General features: G+C 37.5%; 2 protein-coding genes across 3 annotated transcripts in view; one reads left to right on the top strand and one right to left on the bottom strand.

Annotated features, from left to right (window-relative positions):
• Positions 1–1,661: 1,661 nt before the first annotated feature.
• The window catches only part of LOC134816380 (serine/threonine-protein kinase ATR-like), a 28,084-nt gene continuing 8,750 nt past the window's right edge, over positions 1,662–20,995 (top strand). The window contains exons 1-34 of one of the 2 annotated variants that reach the window (XM_063825204.1): positions 1,662–1,785; positions 2,073–2,195; positions 2,393–2,504; positions 2,648–2,762; positions 3,388–3,526; positions 4,071–4,272; positions 4,494–4,677; positions 4,901–5,089; positions 5,346–5,450; positions 5,660–5,737; positions 5,893–6,223; positions 6,323–6,420; positions 6,545–6,785; positions 6,960–7,149; positions 7,411–7,549; positions 7,694–7,820; positions 8,003–8,136; positions 8,271–8,444; positions 11,088–11,186; positions 11,318–11,712; positions 12,252–12,405; positions 13,342–13,480; positions 13,580–13,750; positions 14,058–14,162; positions 17,442–17,736; positions 18,010–18,230; positions 18,421–18,542; positions 18,867–18,966; positions 19,115–19,263; positions 19,444–19,555; positions 19,667–19,788; positions 20,049–20,152; positions 20,325–20,482; positions 20,665–20,816. In XM_063825204.1, the coding sequence (XP_063681274.1) occupies positions 1,689–1,785; positions 2,073–2,195; positions 2,393–2,504; positions 2,648–2,762; positions 3,388–3,526; positions 4,071–4,272; positions 4,494–4,677; positions 4,901–5,089; positions 5,346–5,450; positions 5,660–5,737; positions 5,893–6,223; positions 6,323–6,420; positions 6,545–6,785; positions 6,960–7,149; positions 7,411–7,549; positions 7,694–7,820; positions 8,003–8,136; positions 8,271–8,444; positions 11,088–11,186; positions 11,318–11,712; positions 12,252–12,405; positions 13,342–13,480; positions 13,580–13,750; positions 14,058–14,162; positions 17,442–17,736; positions 18,010–18,230; positions 18,421–18,542; positions 18,867–18,966; positions 19,115–19,263; positions 19,444–19,555; positions 19,667–19,788; positions 20,049–20,152; positions 20,325–20,482; positions 20,665–20,816 (5,376 nt within the window). In that variant the 5' untranslated portion in view covers positions 1,662–1,688. The remainder of the gene's footprint in view (positions 1,786–2,072; positions 2,196–2,392; positions 2,505–2,647; positions 2,763–3,387; positions 3,527–4,070; positions 4,273–4,493; positions 4,678–4,900; positions 5,090–5,345; positions 5,451–5,659; positions 5,738–5,892; positions 6,224–6,322; positions 6,421–6,544; positions 6,786–6,959; positions 7,150–7,410; positions 7,550–7,693; positions 7,821–8,002; positions 8,137–8,270; positions 8,445–11,087; positions 11,187–11,317; positions 11,713–12,251; positions 12,406–13,341; positions 13,481–13,579; positions 13,751–14,057; positions 14,163–17,441; positions 17,737–18,009; positions 18,231–18,420; positions 18,543–18,866; positions 18,967–19,114; positions 19,264–19,443; positions 19,556–19,666; positions 19,789–20,048; positions 20,153–20,324; positions 20,483–20,664; positions 20,817–20,995) is intronic. The other variant, XM_063825205.1, reaches the window with a different exon arrangement.
• Positions 8,600–10,333, bottom strand: LOC134816454 (procathepsin L-like). The gene is made up of 4 exons (XM_063825296.1): positions 10,159–10,333; positions 9,718–10,057; positions 9,352–9,569; positions 8,600–9,166 (listed from the first exon to the last, which is right to left on the bottom strand). Exons 1-4 carry the CDS (start codon positions 10,285–10,287, stop codon positions 8,816–8,818), a joined length of 1,038 nt encoding a protein of 345 aa, XP_063681366.1. The 5' UTR covers positions 10,288–10,333; the 3' UTR covers positions 8,600–8,815.

Here is a 20,995-nt window from a genome sequence, read left to right on the forward strand (position 1 = left end):
AAAAAATGAACCTTTACAATTTTTCCAATATCAGGAGCCCATTTACAAGCCTTATTGTAAAGGATTGTTCTTGATTTAGACATTTATATTACGAACAGTCGTTTCTACACTAAATTATATGGCAGTTTGTTATTTAGCTTTCAAGCAGTATATTATTTTCTTTTCTATATTGTTTCAGACTTTTGCTTAACTTTAAGTCTAGTTATACATTACTTTATCATATTTTATTGAACTAAGGTGTAGTATTGATTCATTTTGTAACGGAGTGTTATATTAACAGGAAACGATGTAACAGAGTCGATATATTTTAATGTTGCCATGGGGTGGCAAGTCCCCATACATCGTGGTCCGGTAGTTTCATTGCGTCCTAATATAAAACTAAAAATGTATTCATCTTAAAAAATGGGATTAGAAAGAGGTACGGTAGATCGGCGTTTGATTGTATTAAAATATTGTGGTCGCAGGATGACAGGAAATGTTTCTTTCTCTGAAACCTGCCTACCCTGGTATGACACATCAGTGATAACCAGCTCGAACGGTTGATTACGAGTGGCACTTCAATCCACGACCACACGGTCTGATTACTGCAGGGGGTTCTGTAGGAAATGATTGATTTAATTACAGATTTGACCTTTGGGTCTTATCTTTTAATTATGCTGGTAAAAATACCCGCTTTTTCAATTCGAAAGTTAATTTTTTAACTCGATGAAAAATCACCTTTTTGCTGACTTTGACGATAAGGGGTCGTTCACAAGTATTGCGTAATCAGCCGAGGGGGGGGGGGGGGGGTTTCCAAATGATTACGCTAGTGTAATTTTGACACACTAGCTATGTGTAAAACTGATTACGGAGGGGGGGGGGGGGGTTAAAAATTGTCCAAAAATTGATTACGTAATAATATGTGAACGACTCCTAACGAGCTGGTACCGGGCCTCTCGGAGGAAATGAAATGTGTTATGTGCACAGACCACAGAGGTTCACGTGTAGAAATGATCACGTAATGTAGAGATAGGTTCACATGATCCCAATCATCTGTAGCCACTCAAATAACCTGTCAAGCGTCTAATATACCCTGTATACCCAGTATCATGATCCCAATCCCCAGTATCTGTAGCCACTCAAATAACATGTAAAGCGTCTAGTATTAAAGTCATTATTGTAACGGTATGTTAGAACCAGACAGAAACAAAGTATGAAGGGTCTGAACGGAATTGTATTGTGATACAATACAGGTTTATTATTTGTACTCAAATAACCAACCAAATGCGATATGAGCTATGATAAGTCATATTTCTTGCACAAAACGAGCAAATTAACTTAAAGTTTGGGGGAAATAAGAGGCCCGTAATAGAGAGGCCCGGTATAGAGAGGCCCGGTATAGAGAGGTCCGGAATAGAAAGGCCCGGTATAGAGAGGCCCGGTATAGAGAGGCCCGGTATAGAGAGGCCCGGTATGGAGAGGTCCGGAGTAGAGAGGCCCGGTATAGAAAGGTCCGGAATAGAGAGGTCCGGTATAGAGAGGCCCGGTATAGAGAGGCCCGGTATGGAGAGGCCCGGTATAGAGAGGTCCGGTATAGAGAGGCCCGGTATGGAGAGGCCCGGTATAGAGAGGCCCGGTATAGAAAGGCCCGGTATAGAGATGCCCGGTATAGAGAGGTTTGACTAGTAAATTTAAATTTCAGTAGGTAGATGATAAGGAAATGTTACATTAGTCGATACATGGAAGAAGATGTCATCGCTTCTGTGAGGCGGGTTCTGCAACAGTTCTTCTCTAATATTGATGAGGGTAGGTGTTACCATGGTAACCGAGTTTGAACAAGGTTTTATTTACTACTTTAATCCATTATATAAATATCTTATTACAATATTATTCGCCAATTTCATAAATTATGTAAGGATTTACAGAGGATTATTATACAACATAAGGTATTGTTAACATGACAACGGCTAATGTGACCATATAATAAGGTAATGTTATAAATACATCAGTGTAGGTTACCATAATATAAGGTAATGTTATAAAATATACCTCAGTAAAGGTGACCATATAAGGTAATGTTATAAATACCTCAGTGAAGGAGAGTGATAAGAAGTGGTATAACTGCAAGACAGCAGTCAAGCACACGCTAGACTCTCTCAGAAAGCACCCTAAAATCATATTCAAGTGCGATGAAGACAACAGAGCAACTTCAAAGGGTAGGTGCTAGGATGCTCGGTGTTACCATGGTAACAGAGTCACCCTGAAAATACTGATTAACAGTGTAATTACAAAGAGTGATACCTAGCTAACAATGTGTGATACCTAACAATGTATGATAACGAACAATGTGTGATACCTTTAAACAATGTGTGATACCTAACAATGTGTGATACCTAACTATGTGTTTTTGCAGATTTTTCCCGCTGGTTGTTCATTCAGCTCCTCAGAATACTGTGCGAACCTAAGTGCTCAGAAATACACTGTGATATTCTCAATATGGTGGATACTATTCTGGTGGACTACAGGTAACAGATGTAGTCTTAATTATTATGTAGGGTTATTAGATTTGTTGTTACTTTTGATATTAACATTGTGTTACCTTGTATCACCTGTAAAAGCAGTTATAGTATTATAGTTGGTAGTAGTTTGTCAACTCTAAATATTGCAGATGTAAGAATATTAAGCTGTACACTGAGGTGGTGCAGGAGGTATTGAGCTGCTTTCTTACTGCAGCTTACATTCGCTACCTCATTGCTGACAACTCTGTAGAAAACTTTCATCAGGTGAGACATTTAATACTAGAAAAAAAGACTATGAAAAGATTAAGTTATTTTTAAAACATTAAGTGACTGCCCACGTCCATCTTGGGCAAATAAGGTATCAACGACATCATAGATCAGAATTGTAATTTACAAAAAAACTCGCAATATCGTACTATATTCAGCAATACTCATATATAAAGCGAGACGATATATATATATTATATATGGATGGATGGATCCGCACCATTTTACTGACACCACGGCATCATTTTAACGCGACTTTCCGCAAAAACTGTAGAAGATATACAACTAAAACTTTTTTCACTGGGTCAAATGCTTTAATGGCCTCCAAAAAATAAAAAATTGGCCAAGAAATAGGGAGTTTTAGAGTTTTAGAGCCGAAAATTTGGACCCCAAGTGGTGTCAAAAACGCGAATTGAATAGGTAATAATTATTTTAGTCTCTTGAGTCTTGACGCCATTTTAAGGTTATACAGGTTACTGCTAGTAAATATAATTATTTAACTTAATCAAATAGTCCAAATTAATTAAATAGTCTAAATTAATTAAATAGTCTAAATTAATTAAATAGTCTAAATTGATTAAATAGTCTAAACTAAGCAAATAGTCTAAAGAAAGGTTTTTAGAGCGGTGTGTTGCTGTTTACGGGTAGAGACGTGCTAGTCCAGAGTACAAGTGCTAGTTCTATCAGTCTCTCGGACGAGATGAAATGTGATGCTGCCATATCCGTCACTCTTCACTTCCTCAACCAGCACTTTCAGACAGGTAACAGTTGATACAGCTTCCACTGGTAACCATTCAGCTCGCAATTGTAAATTAAAATTTCAGTAACAACACCACAGGTGAACCTTGGTTATTAGTGCTTATCCAAACAAGTAAAAACGAATCTTTTATGTCATGTTTCCAGGATTTGGACTGGAATTGCCCGCTTAAAGAACTTCCATCGCGTTACATTACATAATTTTCTGAAACATATATTACATTTACAATAAATTATGCAATATCACAACATTACAATCAACAAAATAAATTTAATCACAGAATCTCAATTATGTAATTGATTGTTGGGTTAAATGAGATGGAAAAGAAGAGTAAATAGTCTGATTAATACGATCCCCACCACATTTATTATTTCTTACAATGACACATTCTACAGAGTGATGACAATTTGATAGGTGCAAGACGTATTGATTCAATATCTGTAATATTTATACGATATGTTTCTTACAATACATTTATACGATATGTTTGTTACAATACATTTATACGATATGTTTGTTACAATATATGTATATTACGTCATGTGCAGGTATTCGTGCGATGTTTGTAGAAGCAGTGTTAGTCGGAATTGGCCAAGTTGTGGAGGTGTGTGACCCTGTGCTGAAGGGGGGAGCACTGCGTCTAGCCGGTAACCTATTCCTCTTATCTCCTCCTGATTATCTGACTGCTGGAGTAAACCAAGTCACAGATCTTGCTCTCCACCTCCTCACTTCCTCCCTTCCGTGCTTCCTGTGAGTAATCATGTGTACTCACACGGCAGGGAGTTTAGTCTCACAGACACTGGACTTTAACTCAATTAAATTTCACGTGATCCTCCTAATTACTGATTATCATCCCTGATAAATATTATCTTTTCGAGTCTGAGCATACCAATAATATTAGTATATTATTATTTTGTGAAAACAAAACAAAACACTTCCTTACTTTCTAACAACATCACTGTGTGAACCAGGGTGCCGGAAATAGTCGACAGTGTGAAGCGACTGTTAACAATCTGCCTGAGTGGAAGTGAGGGAATTGAGGGAAGTGAGCAGCTACCTTGGCGGTACACTGAGACTAATATACCCTGGATAAAAGTGGAGGATGTTCTGGACAAACTTGCTGCTGTTTTAGAGAATGACTCTAAGCCGTACAAGGTTTGACATGTTTTTATCTTAGAGACTTTAGTACCTTTAGATATTCGTTTGAAATTGCGACTGTATTAGCAGTATCATATCTTTTTAAATAGTCTTAATATGTTAAGACACATTATTTGAGAGACCTTAGTAGAATAGTACCTTGCATTAAGACAACATATAATTTAACACGCTTTATTTTACCCTATTACCTTTTTGCGTAATATAATTTATCTGTATTCAGGAGTGGGCAGTGAAGTGTGTGTGTCACATTTACTCAACTTGGAACCTCACATTGTTTGAAGAGAATAGAAAACCTGCAACACGTGACATTGATCTCACAGCACGTGATATTGGTCTCCATAGCAACAGGAACAGGACTGCTGCTCTTCTTCCTCTTCTCATAAATCAGCTACCAGATCTCAATCAGGAGGTACTTTATTATATTGTATACTAAACACACTATATACACGTATACATTATACAGTATACACCCTATACAGTATACACACCTTTTGATACGATATCAACATTTTCAATACTCTGCAAACCTCGGGAAATATCGAAACTTCCGCTCGAAAGTTTTAATATCGTAACCGAAGGCGTTTGATAAATGTACTATATATACTAATATATCATACAGGGCTGTGATACAAATATTACATTTTCACGGAGTAAACTTCTTTCAGTTGATAATTCAGACCATCATGACATTGCTACAACCTACCCCCCGCAAAATATGTATTGAAAAAGATGTGATTTTGCTTTTATTACCACACGATGGGGCGGATAATGTGAGTCCTTTAGTATTATATTTTATAACATATTATTAAGAATATTGTAGTATAGTTTATAGTATATCTAGTATATTATGTTATACATAGTTATAGTAGCAGAGATTAGTTGAGTATAATGTGAGTTATTATATCTGAGTTACAAAAAATGTTAGATCCTGATTTGAACTCAAATTAATAATAAATTCTTCAAAAGTTGTATATTTTAGGTAATTCAGAACACAAAATCTTCTCCAAAGAAGAAAAGTTCCAAGGAAGGTTGTTCTGACAAACTTTACAAAGAAATGGTAAGTGGTTGACAGTGAACACTGTAATATTTTTCAAAAACTTCCTTTTTCGGTTATCTTTTAAACTTGTTCTGCAAAACTTAATAAGACATGTTGTTAAGAATGGGTAGCAAATCAAGTGCTACAAAACACCACTCAACGTTAACTTATCTCAGGTTAGAAAGCTCGAATCATTGCAGTTGAGAACTCTGGACTCCACCTCCTCCTCCCCTCCCACTCCAGCTCTATCACGACTAGTGGTGGTATGGAGATGTCTAGTGCACTCTGCTCTGCTCCACCCTGACACACTCCCTCTTATCTCCTCTAAAGTAGAGGGTGTAATGAATACTGTGGAGATGGTGATGTCCAGTGAGACCACCCGCTCTCTGTGTATGACCCTGCTCAGTGACACTCTGCTCCTCTTTCACGCTAGTTCTAGCAGTGTTCCTGGGAAAGTGCGCAGTGTCGCTAAAAGGCTCCTCGACATTAACATTAGTTGTGTGCCAGGTAATTAATAAGAACTTAAGAAGAATTTTAATAATTTCTAACTTATTCTAATTTTTATTAACAGAATTACTTACTGACTAAAGTTTTAAATTATCCAAGATGAGATCAAGTCTAGAGTGTTGGGTTGTTACGTGCTGATGGGATCTCACAACGAGAATAATCTCAAGTACTTTATAGACCCTGTTATTGGAGGCAAGGTCAGTAATAATTTAACAAAATAAAATCTTGAAATTCGCACTAACTGGTTTGGAAACATATTGGACGTGTTATGTTGTTCAGTGTAAAAACGGCTCGTTTTGGCTAATTTATCCACTATTTCAGGGCAAATGGTCGGTGTTTCCTCTGATCCAGCTCTTCTCTCAACTGAAGAAGACACAAGTGCTAGACTGTATTGAGCTCTTAACTAACTGCAAGAACGGTGAGATTCTCACGGAGGTAGCAGCTAACCTGGACCAGATAGTGCTGTCATGTTGTGGGGGCAGGTTGGGTTTTGTTGAGACACAGGGGGTTTACTGTGGAGACCTTGCTACTTGTTTGAGATACACTCCCGATACAAATAAAGGTGGGTTAAGTTTTCAGTTGAAATTATAATCATTGACATGAATACCTCTGACCTCAGCTTAAATATGGGGTTTTAACACATTTTTGGTAGTTAGGAATTTATTAAGGCTTACTTCTGGAGCTATTCCCAAAAAGCACCGCCCGTATTCCAAAAACTAACGTGAGTTATGATCAGGGGAAGAGTTACCCGACAAGACGGTGAGGAGTATACTAACCTTGTTCAAGGCAGATAACCAGACCTCCTGTATTCTGAGCGGGCTTGATCACGTGACTCTGTTATCCAGACACGTGGACCAGCAGCGGGTAGTGGACCTCCTTACACCGCTTATACTGCACCCTGACTCTGCTATTAGACACAAGCTGGCGTGAGTACTACTGAATTATTTTAAAGATTTTCAGAGAATATTATTTAAATTATATAGGAAATCTGGTATTTGAAAAATATTCTTTTGTTATATTATATTGTCTTTATTATTAAATAATTTATTAGAAAAATGTTCAAACTTTTAGAGGTTTTGAAACAATCATAGCGCGGCTCAAAAAGCACACTTCGTGTGCGGTTACTTCTCGTGTGTGATGCTTCAGAAGCACACGCTAAAGTTTAACTGATAGTCGAATGTAATCAGGAATAAAGGATGGTCCGAACTGGGGCTAGCCTCCGTCACCCCATCTCAGACTAAAAGTACTAAACTTACCGAGTCACAGAAGAAAGTGTTACACAATCTCAAGCTCGCTCTGGACAAATCAGATGATTTCAAAAAATCGGTATCAGTAAATTTAATCTTGATTTACTAGTTCACCATAGATTTTAAGACTTGTTTTCATCAAAAGCACCAAAGAATTGCGGGATAAATCGCTTATTTTTGCCGCGCAACTAAACGGTGTCTCTGACTGTCACCCTTTTGACAGGGTCTAGCCAGTGCTATATCTCTAGCGTGTGAAGCTAGGTTCCTCTTCACTAAAGAGCTATTGCCTGCTATTATGTACGGTGTATTGATGGAGGAGGACTCCGCAACTCAAGTCTTCGTTATAAAAGGTACTTGTGGTTAATATTATATGCATTTTATTTCATATGTGTATGACGTACGTTGGCTTTAAGTTTTCCGAACCTGTGTTTTTAATTTTGTTTTAAGAGGAAAATGGTTGGAGAAACAAGGGTCCAGAAATAATTAAGGCGGAAAAGTGTAATTTAATTATGTTAAATATTTATTACTGCAGGACTTGGGAAGATTGCGGAAAGTCAAGGACTGAGCTCCAAAACGGAGCTGTTTGAGAGATTTAACGTGACGATTTGTGACATTGCCGCAAAAAGGATCCTGGAGCAACCTGACGCTATCGTATCTTTTTTAGAGGTTACCCGAATTAGTATTTGGCATATAATTATGTTCTAATTAAAATTTGTCATTATCATCTTAATTGAAATTTGAAAGATTGAAATTTGTTGCTTATATCCTAATTATCATTTCTTATAACTTAATAACCCAAGGAAGTGGCAGGAGCCTTCTTCAGCAGCAACAAACAAACCTCCCCGGCAGCCTATCTTCTAGCCAGGAACGTACAGCACATTTTACCTGCTGTCTTCCACTACGGAGCTCAAAGTGTCAGTCATGGAAACATTGCCAGAAACATTCTGCAGACTTTGAGTGACTTCGTGAACCAGGTAGACTCATACTACAGACTTTGAGTGAGATTGTGAAACTGGCTTTTGTGTCATGAATCATGTCCAAATGTTGTTGGGAATTATTTGGCATTTGGTTTTAAACGGTTTTTGTAGTCAATAGTGGTATAAGAACAACACAAAGAAGCTATAAACAGTTGCAGTAACGTATATAAATAATACGATCATAATGATTATACAATGTGATCTTAGGATGTAAAAAATAGTCTAGTTGCAATAGTAGTATTTGGTATTAAATTTCTGTCGAATTCCAAAAGTCGAATTATCAAAAAATTATATTATATATAAAACACAAAATTAGCTCCATAAAAATGCAATATCATCTCCTGGATGATATTGACAGTCTCTACGATCTATAAAGGTGACACTAGAGGTAAGACCCCCTCTGTAGCAATACCACACTGGTTCTGCCCGTTCCTGCTCATCATAATATAGCCCCCCTGGCCCCAAGTAGTGCCCCAGCTGTTCTTAACCAAGTAATAAGGGGTTCCCTTATAAACCCCATACCCCACTGCCAGCACAGCGTGATCTAGATCCTCAGTGCTGCAGCTCGGCTCATCGTAAACCCCTGACTCGTAGAACTGGAAGGACTCCACACTGGCGTCTATAGCTATAGAGATGGGACCGTTCAGGGCTAGAGCTAGGGTTAACATCTCCTCCTCTCCTTCAGGAATGTACATGTAACCTGCTGCTCCTGCTACTGCCTGTAGTGCGCTTCAATTAATTACATCCAGTATAACACAGAATTTTGACTTTAGACTTACCCGTTCTTCTTTCCTTTAATTATTAGCCCTTGTTAGGGTTATTTTTTAAATTTATATATTTTTGGAAAGTTTTATTATAATATTATATTCCCTTAAGTTCATCAGCCATAACTCTGATATATTACCTTGTGTGGTTTGAACAGACAGTCTCCATCTTCACCAGTGTAAGGGTAATCCTCCTCGCTCATCAGCCCTTTCACGCTCATAGTGTAGAGGAAAGCCATATCCATGAGACCCCCGTCACAGCCGTAGTTACCAAACTTTGTGGAACAGTCCACCAACTGCTGCTCACTAAGATTTGGTAACTTTCCGGTCTTTCTGAATATTTGTCCTTCCAGTGCTCCTGTTAAAAATTGTGGCTTTGCAGTACTGTTATGGTAACATTAGTGTTTCCATAGCAACATTAATATTATCATTGTGATAGTAGTCATGGTAATGAAAAATTACTGTGTTGCCGTGTTGGCATGGTAAAGTGCTTTTATCATGGTTACCTGTTGTTGAGAATGACCAGCAGCTGCCACATTGTCCTTGATCCTTGACTGGAGTGACAAAACATCCCCCACTCACATTCCTGAGATCCAACTCTTCTGGTATGGTGAAGTTACTGACAGGAGGCATAAAGAGAGTGCCTTGGTAGTGAACTTTTGGCAGTCTGCCCAGAGAAGAGGAGGAGTTTGTTTCACGGTCACCATGGAAGCAGGTCCTCTGGTTGTGGAACTCATGGTGAGTGAGATCCCCGTGCTCGTTCATGGCAAGTGTGTAGCTCTTCTCTCCCGCGTGGTAGCGAGTATTGTGGGACACTATCTTTACCATGTTCTTACTCCACACTCCCTGAAATAGTGTCTTGTAGTGTGTCTCATAGATTGTTTCATTGTGTCTCATAGGTTGTTTCACATGTGTGTCTTATAATAATGTCTCATAACGTGTCTCACCTGTCGATATTCCCGTTCCCTCCAGGATTGGTAAACTTTTCCATGTTTTGCAGTCCAGTCTTCGAAACCCTGTTCTGCCCCAACCGTCAACATCACAGCCAGTACAACTAGTACTGTTACTAGTTTCATGCTGATTGCTGAACCTTGACAGATGGTAGTGTAGTTATATGTTAACTACTTTTACAGAGTTACAGGGGAGACAATAGTTTATCAGATTACTGGACTACTAAATAACACGAGCAAGCAACAAAGTAAATACTAAGGTAGAGTTGTCCAGCAAAGCACTGCATAATGCATAAATACGCATGTAATAAGACTATCTAAATAAAACACAGGTAGCATTGTCCTGTTATACACCTCCACTGAGTCCACAACAATAACACAGTAGCATGAAGGAGAGCAGGAAGTAACAGCTTCTTAAATAAGAACAAGATAAAAGTGAGATCCTTCTACCAGGAACCAGGGTATCAGATATCTGAACTTCAGGGGGAGTCACAAGACTTTAGTGATGAGATAACTAATAAACAGGAAGTTGTGATACAGTAACGCAAACACGTACCGAGAGTTAATTCACAGAAATAAAACGTACCAAAGCAATAAATGAGTGAGAAAAAAGCTGAAAGGTTCAAATTCTGTGTGACCTAAGTCGCACCCAGTGCTACGAAGCTGCTCAACCTAAGAATTGGAGAGGAAGTGTCCTGTTTCACGATTTGAATCATGTTAGAAACGGTATTTTTGAAAACGTTAGGTGAGAAGGTCACGCCGCCTCAAGTTCAGCAGGTGATCAGGACGGGTTTTCTACATTGCAAATGAATTCTTGATGGGTGTTTTATGGAAGTTTTAGGGGACCGGAATTAGTAGGATGTTAGTTTTAGGGTGGTGTTGTAACTGTCAATGATCTGAAAGTGTTAAATTATGATTCCTTTCAGACGGTGAAAAGTCTGGTGGTGAAGAATTTCTCTCACATTTTCTGCTACATTGCACGGTTTTCAAAACAACAGGAGTCACCCTTTACCTTCGTTGAAAACGTGAGTTAGTCGCATTGTATTTAAGTTGTTTTAATATCAATTAAAATTTGTTATTGATTATTTTCTTATTTTATATTAATTATTGTTTATTTACTTATTTCTTTGTTAAATATTTTCATTAAACTGTTCAGGTGAGTGAGATGAGCTTGTCAGAGTTAATGCAGCATAACGTACAGCCCATAACCAACCAGCTGGCCCTCTACCTATCACGTGACAAAGATGCGGTGGAGTGGGGACTCAACATGCTACAAGCTAACACTGTTGCTAAGGAGACGGTTGCCAGGGAGACTGTTACCAAGGAAACTGCACGTGACAAAAAGAACAAATCTTCCAGCGGAGACTGTGGGAGGCTAGCTAGTTTGATAGAGCCCAGGTTGTTGGGGATACTAGCCTCTCTAGCTACTCTACAGCGGGGCAAGTTTACTGAAGAGTCCTATTTGGTGTTGGAGAGTGTTATTGAGCTGATGCAGATATTTCCTCCCACCACCCTCACCAAGTGGAAAAACAAACTCCTCTCCATACTTAGGTACTACTCTTTTTACACGTCTTGTTAAATGGTGAGAAAATTCGTCCAAACTTTTCGGCTTAGAAACGTTTAAATATTTTGGAAATGTACTTCCTGCCCCCGAAAATGTACTTCCGGTAGTATATTTTGACGAGTTTCCATTTTGCGAAGCCTTATCCGGAATTTTTTCTTCGTTATTTACAGCAGCTGTGCTGTTAACCCATTAGGGACGATAGGGTCGTTTTTATGACCCACCTTTTCTAGACAAAAAACCAAATTACTAAACGCTATAACGAATCTATAGCATATATGCTCAAAATTTATTGGGCTTCATTATATGTAGCCCAATTAATTTTGAGCATATATGCTATAGATTCGTTATAGCGTTTAGTAATTTGGTTTTTTGTCTAGAAAAGGTGGGTCATAAAAACGACCCTATCGTCCCTAATGGGTTAAATATTCATCACAGATCTGTGATAACGTCTATCACAGATCTGTGATAACGTCTAATGTCTATCACAAGTAAGAACATGAACTATAATTATGTTTTATCCCTGTAGGAACGGGTTGAACTGTCCTGATGCAGTGGTAAGACACGACGCACTGATTGGGTGGGACACGTTTGTGCGAGTAAGCGAGAAGAAGTGTGTAGGACCTTTACTGGGGGAAATAGTTGCTGTGTTGCTCCCTCACCTACCTACCTTCCCTTCTCAAGTCAGTGCTGCTCCATTAACTAATTTAGTTAGTTAGTTACTATCAAAGCTTATCAAAACTTTCTTTGGGAATAGAACTTTGAGCACCTCAATCGTGTCTTGTGCTATCCTCAGTGACCTTGCTAGATGATGATTTTCCGTTTTTCAAAGCTTTCTTTGGGAATAGAACTTCCAGTACCTCAGTTATGTCTAATGTCATCCTCAGTGACGTGACCTTGCTAGATGATCATTCAAGAAAAATTCAGCTGAAATCTGAAAATGTTTATTCCGTCGATTTTTTTTCGGGATATACTGGTTCCAATACCTTGATGGCGACTTTTATCACTCTCACCGACCTCACTGATTGGTCACTGGTCAAAAATTAAGCTAAAACCGCGAAATTTCGGTCAAGGGGACGGCAGAAAAGCTTCTTTTCAAAACCTCCTTTTATATTCTGATGATTTTCCGTTTATCAAAGCTTTCTTTAGGAATAGAACTTTGAGTACCTCAATCGTGTCTTGTGCCATCCTCAGTGACCTTGTAAGATGGTCATTGAAGAAAAATTCAGTCAAAACAGTGAAATTTGGGTCGCAGAAAGCTAAAATTCGAATATGTCCTATCGGGGGGACATATTTAAAATTTTCATTGTATCAAAGTTTTCTCCGGATATACTGGTTCCAGTACCTTGATGGCGACTTGTGTCACCCTGACCGACCTCACTGATTGGTGACTGGTAAAAATGTCAATCAAACCGTGAAATTTCGGTCAAGGGGACGGCATAAAACCTTCTCTTCAGTAATCTGTAAATATGAAGATGTCACATAAGGTCGTGAAATCTATTTGCTGCATATAATTTCTCTTACATTTAATCTAGACACAAATAACCTCTTAAAATATCTGTTATCTAATTAATTAAACGTATCTTAATTAACTAATTAATTAATATGTTTGTTGTCAGGTGATTCAGACAGTGAGGTTCCTGTTGTTAGAGAACGAGAGATGGAGCGAGGTTAAGAACTTTGTAGGTGACATAGGCTGGCTCACTATCCCTGACCACATGGAGCTTGCGGATGTGAAATTAAAACTACTCTCTCACGGTAAGGTTGAACCGCAAGAAGTTCCGTTATTGTTTATCTCAATAAGTTAATAATTAATCAATTAATTAGTAAAATGTAGACTCTAACATCATGTACCAGTACATGCAGGAAAGAAGGGAGAAGTGATGACGGAGGAGCGGTTTAAGGACAGTTTGAAGTCCCATATTTCGGGAGTTGCTGCAGAGAGTTCAGAAGTTCGGGCACATTCTCTAACTTCCCTTCAGCAACTTCTCCATACCAACCAGGATATCATTAACCATATGGTGCTAGGTAAGTGCTAAGTTATCATACCAACAAAGATGTCAGTTTGCCATCAATCAAATAATTAAAGCAGTTCCTACTTATTGTATTTTGACTGTCATACCATCTGGTGATCATCACCATTCTCCATTTATTCGAAAGATTTTATATTCTTTTTCTTGTCGAACGGATGACATGCATGGGAAACATTTTCCAATCGAGATATTGTGACTTTCTGATGGGCTGAAAATTTGAGTGATGTCATGTTTCTTCATCTTCGCAATTTTAAGAGAATTGATGTGTTGTGCCAACAAGTTTTAAGCTAATTGGTTTACAGGAAGTGAGACGGTAGATAAGATGATAACAGAGCTAATAAGCACCTTGTTATGCGGAGTAAGGGATCCTGACCTTGACATCAGAATCCTCTTCTGTACTTGTTTAGGTAAAAATATAATCATATTAAATATTATATCATATTCCTGAACCTGTTTCCCGAGCATATTATGTTTATGGACACGTTCATTGAAGTTTGAGGAAATTGGTAAATTTCTAAAACAGCGTTTTTGACGATAGTGGTTTAATTTTAACATATATTAATCTAGCGAGTTCATAAGTTCTGAACATTAGCCACGTGACCCATACTCCCATATGCACAGCTCAAAAATAAAATGTATTGCTTTTAGGCACTATTATGTAAAAAATGTCACATTTTTGGGACATTGTTTACCATAGCTGCCCAATTAGCATTTTTTGGTCTAAAATATAGTAGATTAGGTCAATCTAACAATTATGATACAATGTAGGCCTAAAGGGCAGTGATCGAACGGCTTTAAGGCAACATTTCGTAAACTTTGTCACACTCAGAATACGAGACCTCTTTTCTACTGTGAGTTGTCCTCAAAACCCTTTCAACTCATTATTTGATAGTTCTTCTGCCAATCATAGCCCTAAAATATGTTGTTTTGAAAAGTTAACAAATACATGCACTTGGCTATTGGGAAATGATGTAAATTCTGTCACATTATATGGAATTTGAAATTCTGGGTGAATTTCCGAAATCATTTATTTCTGATTTTGGTTTGGAAGGCGTGAAAACTCTATATGAGGACGATACACGGATACAGTTGATTGAAGTATAGGGCAGTTGATGTAAACAGCGTCACACAATGATATGAAATCGTAAATGGACACGTTCATGTTGAAGTTTAAGGATATTGGTAAACCAAAAAAAATAGCGTGTTCAGAAGTTCTGAACATTAGCCACGTGACCCATACTTCCATATACACGGCTCAGAAATACAATTTATTGTTTTTAGGCACTATAATGTAAAAAATGTCACATTTTTGTGACTGTGTTAACCATAGCTGCCCAATTAGCATTTTTGGTTTGAAATATAGTAGATTAGGTCATTCTAACAATTATGATACAACATTTGGCTAAATGGCAGGGATCGAACGGTTTTGAGGTAATATTTCGTAAACTTTGTCACACTCAGAATACGATACCTCTTTTCTACTGTGAGGTGTCCTCAAAACCCTTTCAAATCATTATTTGATGGTTCTTCTACCAATCATAGCCCTAAAATATGTTGTTTTGAAAAGTTAGCAAATACATGCACTCATTTGGAAATGATGTAAATTCTGTCACATTATATGGAATTTAAAATTTTGGGTGAATTGCCGAAATCATTTATATCTGATTTTGGTTTGGAAGGCGGGAAAACTGTATATAAGGACGATGCACGGATAGAGCTGATTCAAGTTAAGGGCAGTTGATGTAAAAATTGTCACAATAATAATAAGGGCAGTTGATGTAATGAAAGAAAATCTATCTAACTAATGCAATGGCTGATGTGACGAAATTTACATTTCTTGACCCTCTTTTGAAGAAACATGCCTCGATTAATATTCAATATTCTTCCAGGAATTATTAGTAGGTTATTATTGAGCAAATCAGAACTCAAGTTTAACAATTCTGAGTTTAATTTTACTAAGTTACCGAAATGTGACGAAATTCACTTTTCCTGCCCCAACAGTATAATTTCAATGTGATGAAAAATGGGCATGGGTTTCTATATTTCCTTATCTCTGAATTAATCATTTCAAACTATAATTAGGACTGTTGATGTGAAAGAAAGTATATCTAAATTTTACAATGACGTATGTGACAAAATTTACATTTCTTGACCCTATTTTGAAGAACCATACCCCGATTAGAATTCAATATTCTTCCAGGAATTATTAGTAGGTTATTATTCAGCAGATCATCAGAACTCAAGTTTGACAATTCTAAGTTTAATTATACTAAGTTACCGAAATGTGACGAAATTCACTTTTCCTGCCCCAAAAGTATAATTTCAATGTGATGAAAAATGGGCATGGGTTTCTATATTTCCTTTATCTCTGAATTAATCATTTCAAACTATAATTAGGACTGTTGATGTGAAAGAAAATGTATCTAAATTTTACAATGACGTATGTGACGAAATTTACATTTCTTGACCCTATTTTGAAGAACCATACCCCAATTAGAATTCAATATTCTTCCAGGAATTATTGGTAGGTTATTTTTCAGCAAATCAGAACTCAAGTTTAACAATGCTGAGTTTGATATCACTAATTTACCGAAATGTGACGAAATTTACTTTTCCTGCCCCAACAGTATAATTTCAATGTGATGAAAAATGGGCATGGGTTTCAATATTTCCTGTATAAATCCATTCCAACTATAATAAGGCCAGTGATATGAAAGAAAATCTACCTAACTAATGCAATGGCTGATGTGACGAAATTTACATTTCTTGCCCCTATTTTGAAGAATCATACCTCAATTAGTATATAATGTTACTTTATCACCATCACTATGTCGATAAATTAGTTATTTTGCCAACACGGAGCAAATAAAGTTATAATTTTTTTTGTGACGAAATTTACAAATTTTTACCCTGTTCAGGTGTTGAAATTTATCCAATGTTAACATATCACTGCCATATAATAATTTATATGACCGGCGTATGGTTGAAATATTGTTAATTGATCCATAGTACGTAATATAGGGTTTTTAAGTTGGTATACTAATATTTACTCAATTTCACACATGTTGAGATATCATACAAATTTATATGACTAAATTTACCTATTTCTGCCTTCTGTATTTGTATCTGCCTATAACAATGAAATATGTGAACAATTCCAAACACATTCAGCTCACAAAATAATGCTAGACTATTCGGCATTTCTTGTCAGGATGTCATAAACATCCCTCATATAAATTTCTTAAATGTGTGACGGAGTTTACATGGTGCTACCATTTAAGGAAAAAAGTCGCTAAATATGTAGATAATAGTCATATACAGTTATTCTATGAATTGGAAATTCGAAAATGTGGTCAAATACGGCAACAAGGGGTCCATATAAACTCCGTCACGTTTTTATAGTGTGACAAAGTTTACAACTCACTGCCGGCTGCATTTAAGCGATATCTTATCGTCTGATAAAGATATCGTTATGCGACAAAGTTTATCTAGAGGATGAAACGATTATCTTAGGGTTAGAGGGTTTATATAGTTTCATAGTGTGACACATTTTACATCATCGTGCCATTCAGTAGGGTCACTAATATTTACCAATATCCTCAAACTTCAATGAACGTGTCCTTATATATTTTCTGTGTAACTGGTATCAGTGATCAGCAAGTTTCCATGACAACCCTTAATTCCAGGAGAAGTAGGAGCAATTGACGGGGGATTACTAGGATCTGTAATCTCAACTCCAACCTCCCAACACAAAGTATATCTGGAAGGAATAGAGGACGAGAACTTCGGACCCGACCTGCTAGTAGTGCTCTCTAAAGGTTACAGGAACAGCTCTGATCAGTTGAGTGAGGACAAGTTCGCGTTTGCTATCCAGGAGGTGTTGTCAGCGTACAGACGGTGTGGGGACCAGCTGTTCTCCAAGTTCAGGGACAGATTTGATGAGAGTGTCATGGAGATATTGGAACCTCATATTAACTCTAAGTAAATTACATTCTAATGTTTTACATTAAGTTTTACATTAAGTTTAAGTATGAAGTTATTGTATAAATGATGAAATTATTATGATGTTGGGAATTTTTTAATTTACTACTCAACCCCCAGATACATTTTACAACAACTTCACCCCGACTAACGTTACCCCCATTATATTGCCAGGTACATACTAAACCCCTCCCCCGACTAACGTTACCCCCATTATATTGCCAGGTACATACTAAACCCCTCCCCCGACTAACGTTACCCCTATATTGCCAGGTACATACTAAACCCGCACAACGAGCCCAGTAGAGCTACTCCAGTATTTAAAAGCGAGAAGAAAACAACTTTTGAGGAATGGCTGTCGTGTTGGACGGGTATACTGTTACAGTTAGTGGTCGAGGGCAGTAACCATGGTAACCAGAGCAGTAACCATGGTAACAATAAACTAGCTTCTCTTCTTATTCCTCCTCTAAAGATCATCACTTCCACTCAAACTGGTAAAATAACTGTTACCATGACAACACTACTGTTACCATGACAACACTACTGTTACCATGACAACACCAGTATTACTAGGAAAACGCTGTTACAATAAAGACATTTCTGTTACCATGACAACTATTTAACTATGACAACACTACTTTCTGTGTTTATCATGAAATCAGTTTGCTTATCTAACTATTACAGATACGCTACAATTTCTACTGCCAATACTGGTACTACAGATCCTGCTAAAAGGAAGCACATCAGCAGTGGACCTGGTACTTACAGAGGTACAGGCAGTCCTCTACGCTACACAAAATAACACTGTAAGTCTAGATCACAGTATCTGCACTATCTCTATTCAGGCTAGTAATGACAATGTCACGTGACCAGGCTAGTAATGACAATATCACGTGACCAGGCTAGTAATGACAATATCACGTGACCAGGCTAGTAATGACAATGTCACGTGACCAGGCTAGTAATGACAATATCACGTGACCAGGCTAGTAATGACAATGTCACGTGACCAGGCTAGTAATGACAATATCACGTGACCAGGCTAGTATTGACAATGTCACGTGACCAGGCTAGTAATGACAATGTTACGTGTGTTGTGATGTTACCAGATATAAAATGATTATTTCCAGGTGTTGTGTGATGTAACGAGACTAATAGCTCAGACTGTGTTCTCACTTATTGACTACATTGTTATCTGGATCAACAAAAAACGCCAAATAACTACTAAAGGTAAGAGTAGATATCAACTCAGAATATATTGTACGTGAATTTTAACAGTTCGTGTTCCTGCTTAGCTACTCGAAAGAATTAATTACTAAAAGTTACTTAAGTGCTATAAAAAGGATTTAAGTTCCAACAGCAATGATACTATTTACAGGTAACAGTGCGTCCGTAGCACTGTTAACACGAGTAGAGAACACACTGAACAAGGTGTCTAAACAAGTTATAGCAGTGTCCGCCTTCAACTGTGGGGCTTACAACAGAGCACTCATGTATCTGGAGTATAAAAACAAGATCACTGATCAGGTATTATAGTTCCATGGTCCTGAACTTTAACTATTTAGCAGCAGGTGGTACTGGTAATTTCTATTTTTCTCGTTTGATCTCCAGGTACCATTCATATTATATAAACTGTCCCCTATGTCATGTCTCTAACTCTGAATCCTTTAAATGTGCCCAATTACTTTACTGAATCTACTCTGTCAGAGGGACTGGGAGCTGCTGCAAAGGATCTACGTTAAAATGAGCGAGTTTGACGGAGTAGCAGGGGTAACTGCTTCTAGGAACACACCGGCCTCTCTAAGAGAACAGATACAAGGTTAACAATTTGTATATTAGTAAATTAATTTCGTGATTATTCACTACTTCATAGTTCATTTTGTTATCATGAACTGTTGCTGCTAACCCCGCTAACCCTGCTAACCCTCAGCTCTAGAGACAGAAGGGAGACTACAAGAAACTCCTCCAATGTACGAGCAGGGGATAACACAATTCCCAGGGGACAGTTTCTTCGTTCAGGGCATGTTAAAACAACTCCTGCACACTGGGCTAGTCAGTATTGATTATTATTATTATTGTTAATTAGTTAGATAATTATCATAAGTTAACTAGATAATTACTATTGATTAATAGAAGTAAATATAGATATAGTAACTAGATCACAACTCAACCTTTTACCGTGGTTCTTTGTGAATGTTCACGCCATTTTCTTTTACAACACTACAAATTCTTACTATAAAGTTTGTGAATTGTGATGATTGAAAATACTCCAGTCACCAGTGTGCTTTTTACTGAGACTAAACTATTCTCAGCACACTTCTCTGGTGGGAGTAGTTAATGATAGGATAAGAGAAGATCCAGCTTTAACAGGAGATCTGAATGAATACAGAGTACAAGCTGCCTGGTCCCTCGCCAGGTTGGTTACTTCTTAATGTTTGCTATTTAAGATTAGTTATAGTTGATGAATAATGTGAGAAGGTGTTGTTCTCTTGGACTTGAGCAAATATATACTAGATAAACTTACTATTCACTAAATACACTAGTATAGTATATTATACACAGAACTAAACTAACTATTTTACCTACAGGTGGGATCTAGTAGATGAGTACATTTCCTCTACACCTCACGATACTTCCTGGGCAGTAGGGGTGGGGCGGCAGTTCCTCTCAGCTAGACTTCTAGATAGAGACACTTTCAACTCTTCTCTCCGGGCACTGCGCGCTGAGCAACTTATCCCTTTATCAGGTGAACACTTTAATTTCAGTTTGAAAAGTTAGCAAAAGTGTCACATTATTATATTATGTACTACTATAACTGATAACACTGAACACTTCCAGTACAATTAGCGGATCTTAAGTAGCCAATAGACATTATTAACCATAAGTTCCCATTAGTAATCTTTAGTAATCGTTGCGTTACTTACACAGTTGCTGTTATGGAGGGAGGGTGTTACGAGCGATGTTACGAGAATGTGTTAAATCTGCACATGTTGAGAGATATAGAAGAGTGGGCTAACTCCCTCATATTCAACCAGTCTCCTGGCTCTCAGTCTCTCACTCTCATTGACAAGAACAAGGAGGTAATATTATTTTATATTCGCTTTTGCAAATAAAAGGATTGTAACTTTGTTTCTTAAATACGTCGGAAAACTTTTTGCTGATTAAGAAATTGTTATAACAATTAGATTTAAACAGAAATTCCGTTTTCCTTCAATTTTATATCGGGAGTAAAGCTTAGTATTTTTTAACTTTTTGATGT

Source organism: Bolinopsis microptera, chromosome 6 (assembly GCF_026151205.1).
Source record: "Bolinopsis microptera isolate Bmic1 chromosome 6, MBARI_Bmic_1.0, whole genome shotgun sequence".
NCBI lineage: Eukaryota > Metazoa > Ctenophora > Tentaculata > Lobata > Bolinopsidae > Bolinopsis > Bolinopsis microptera.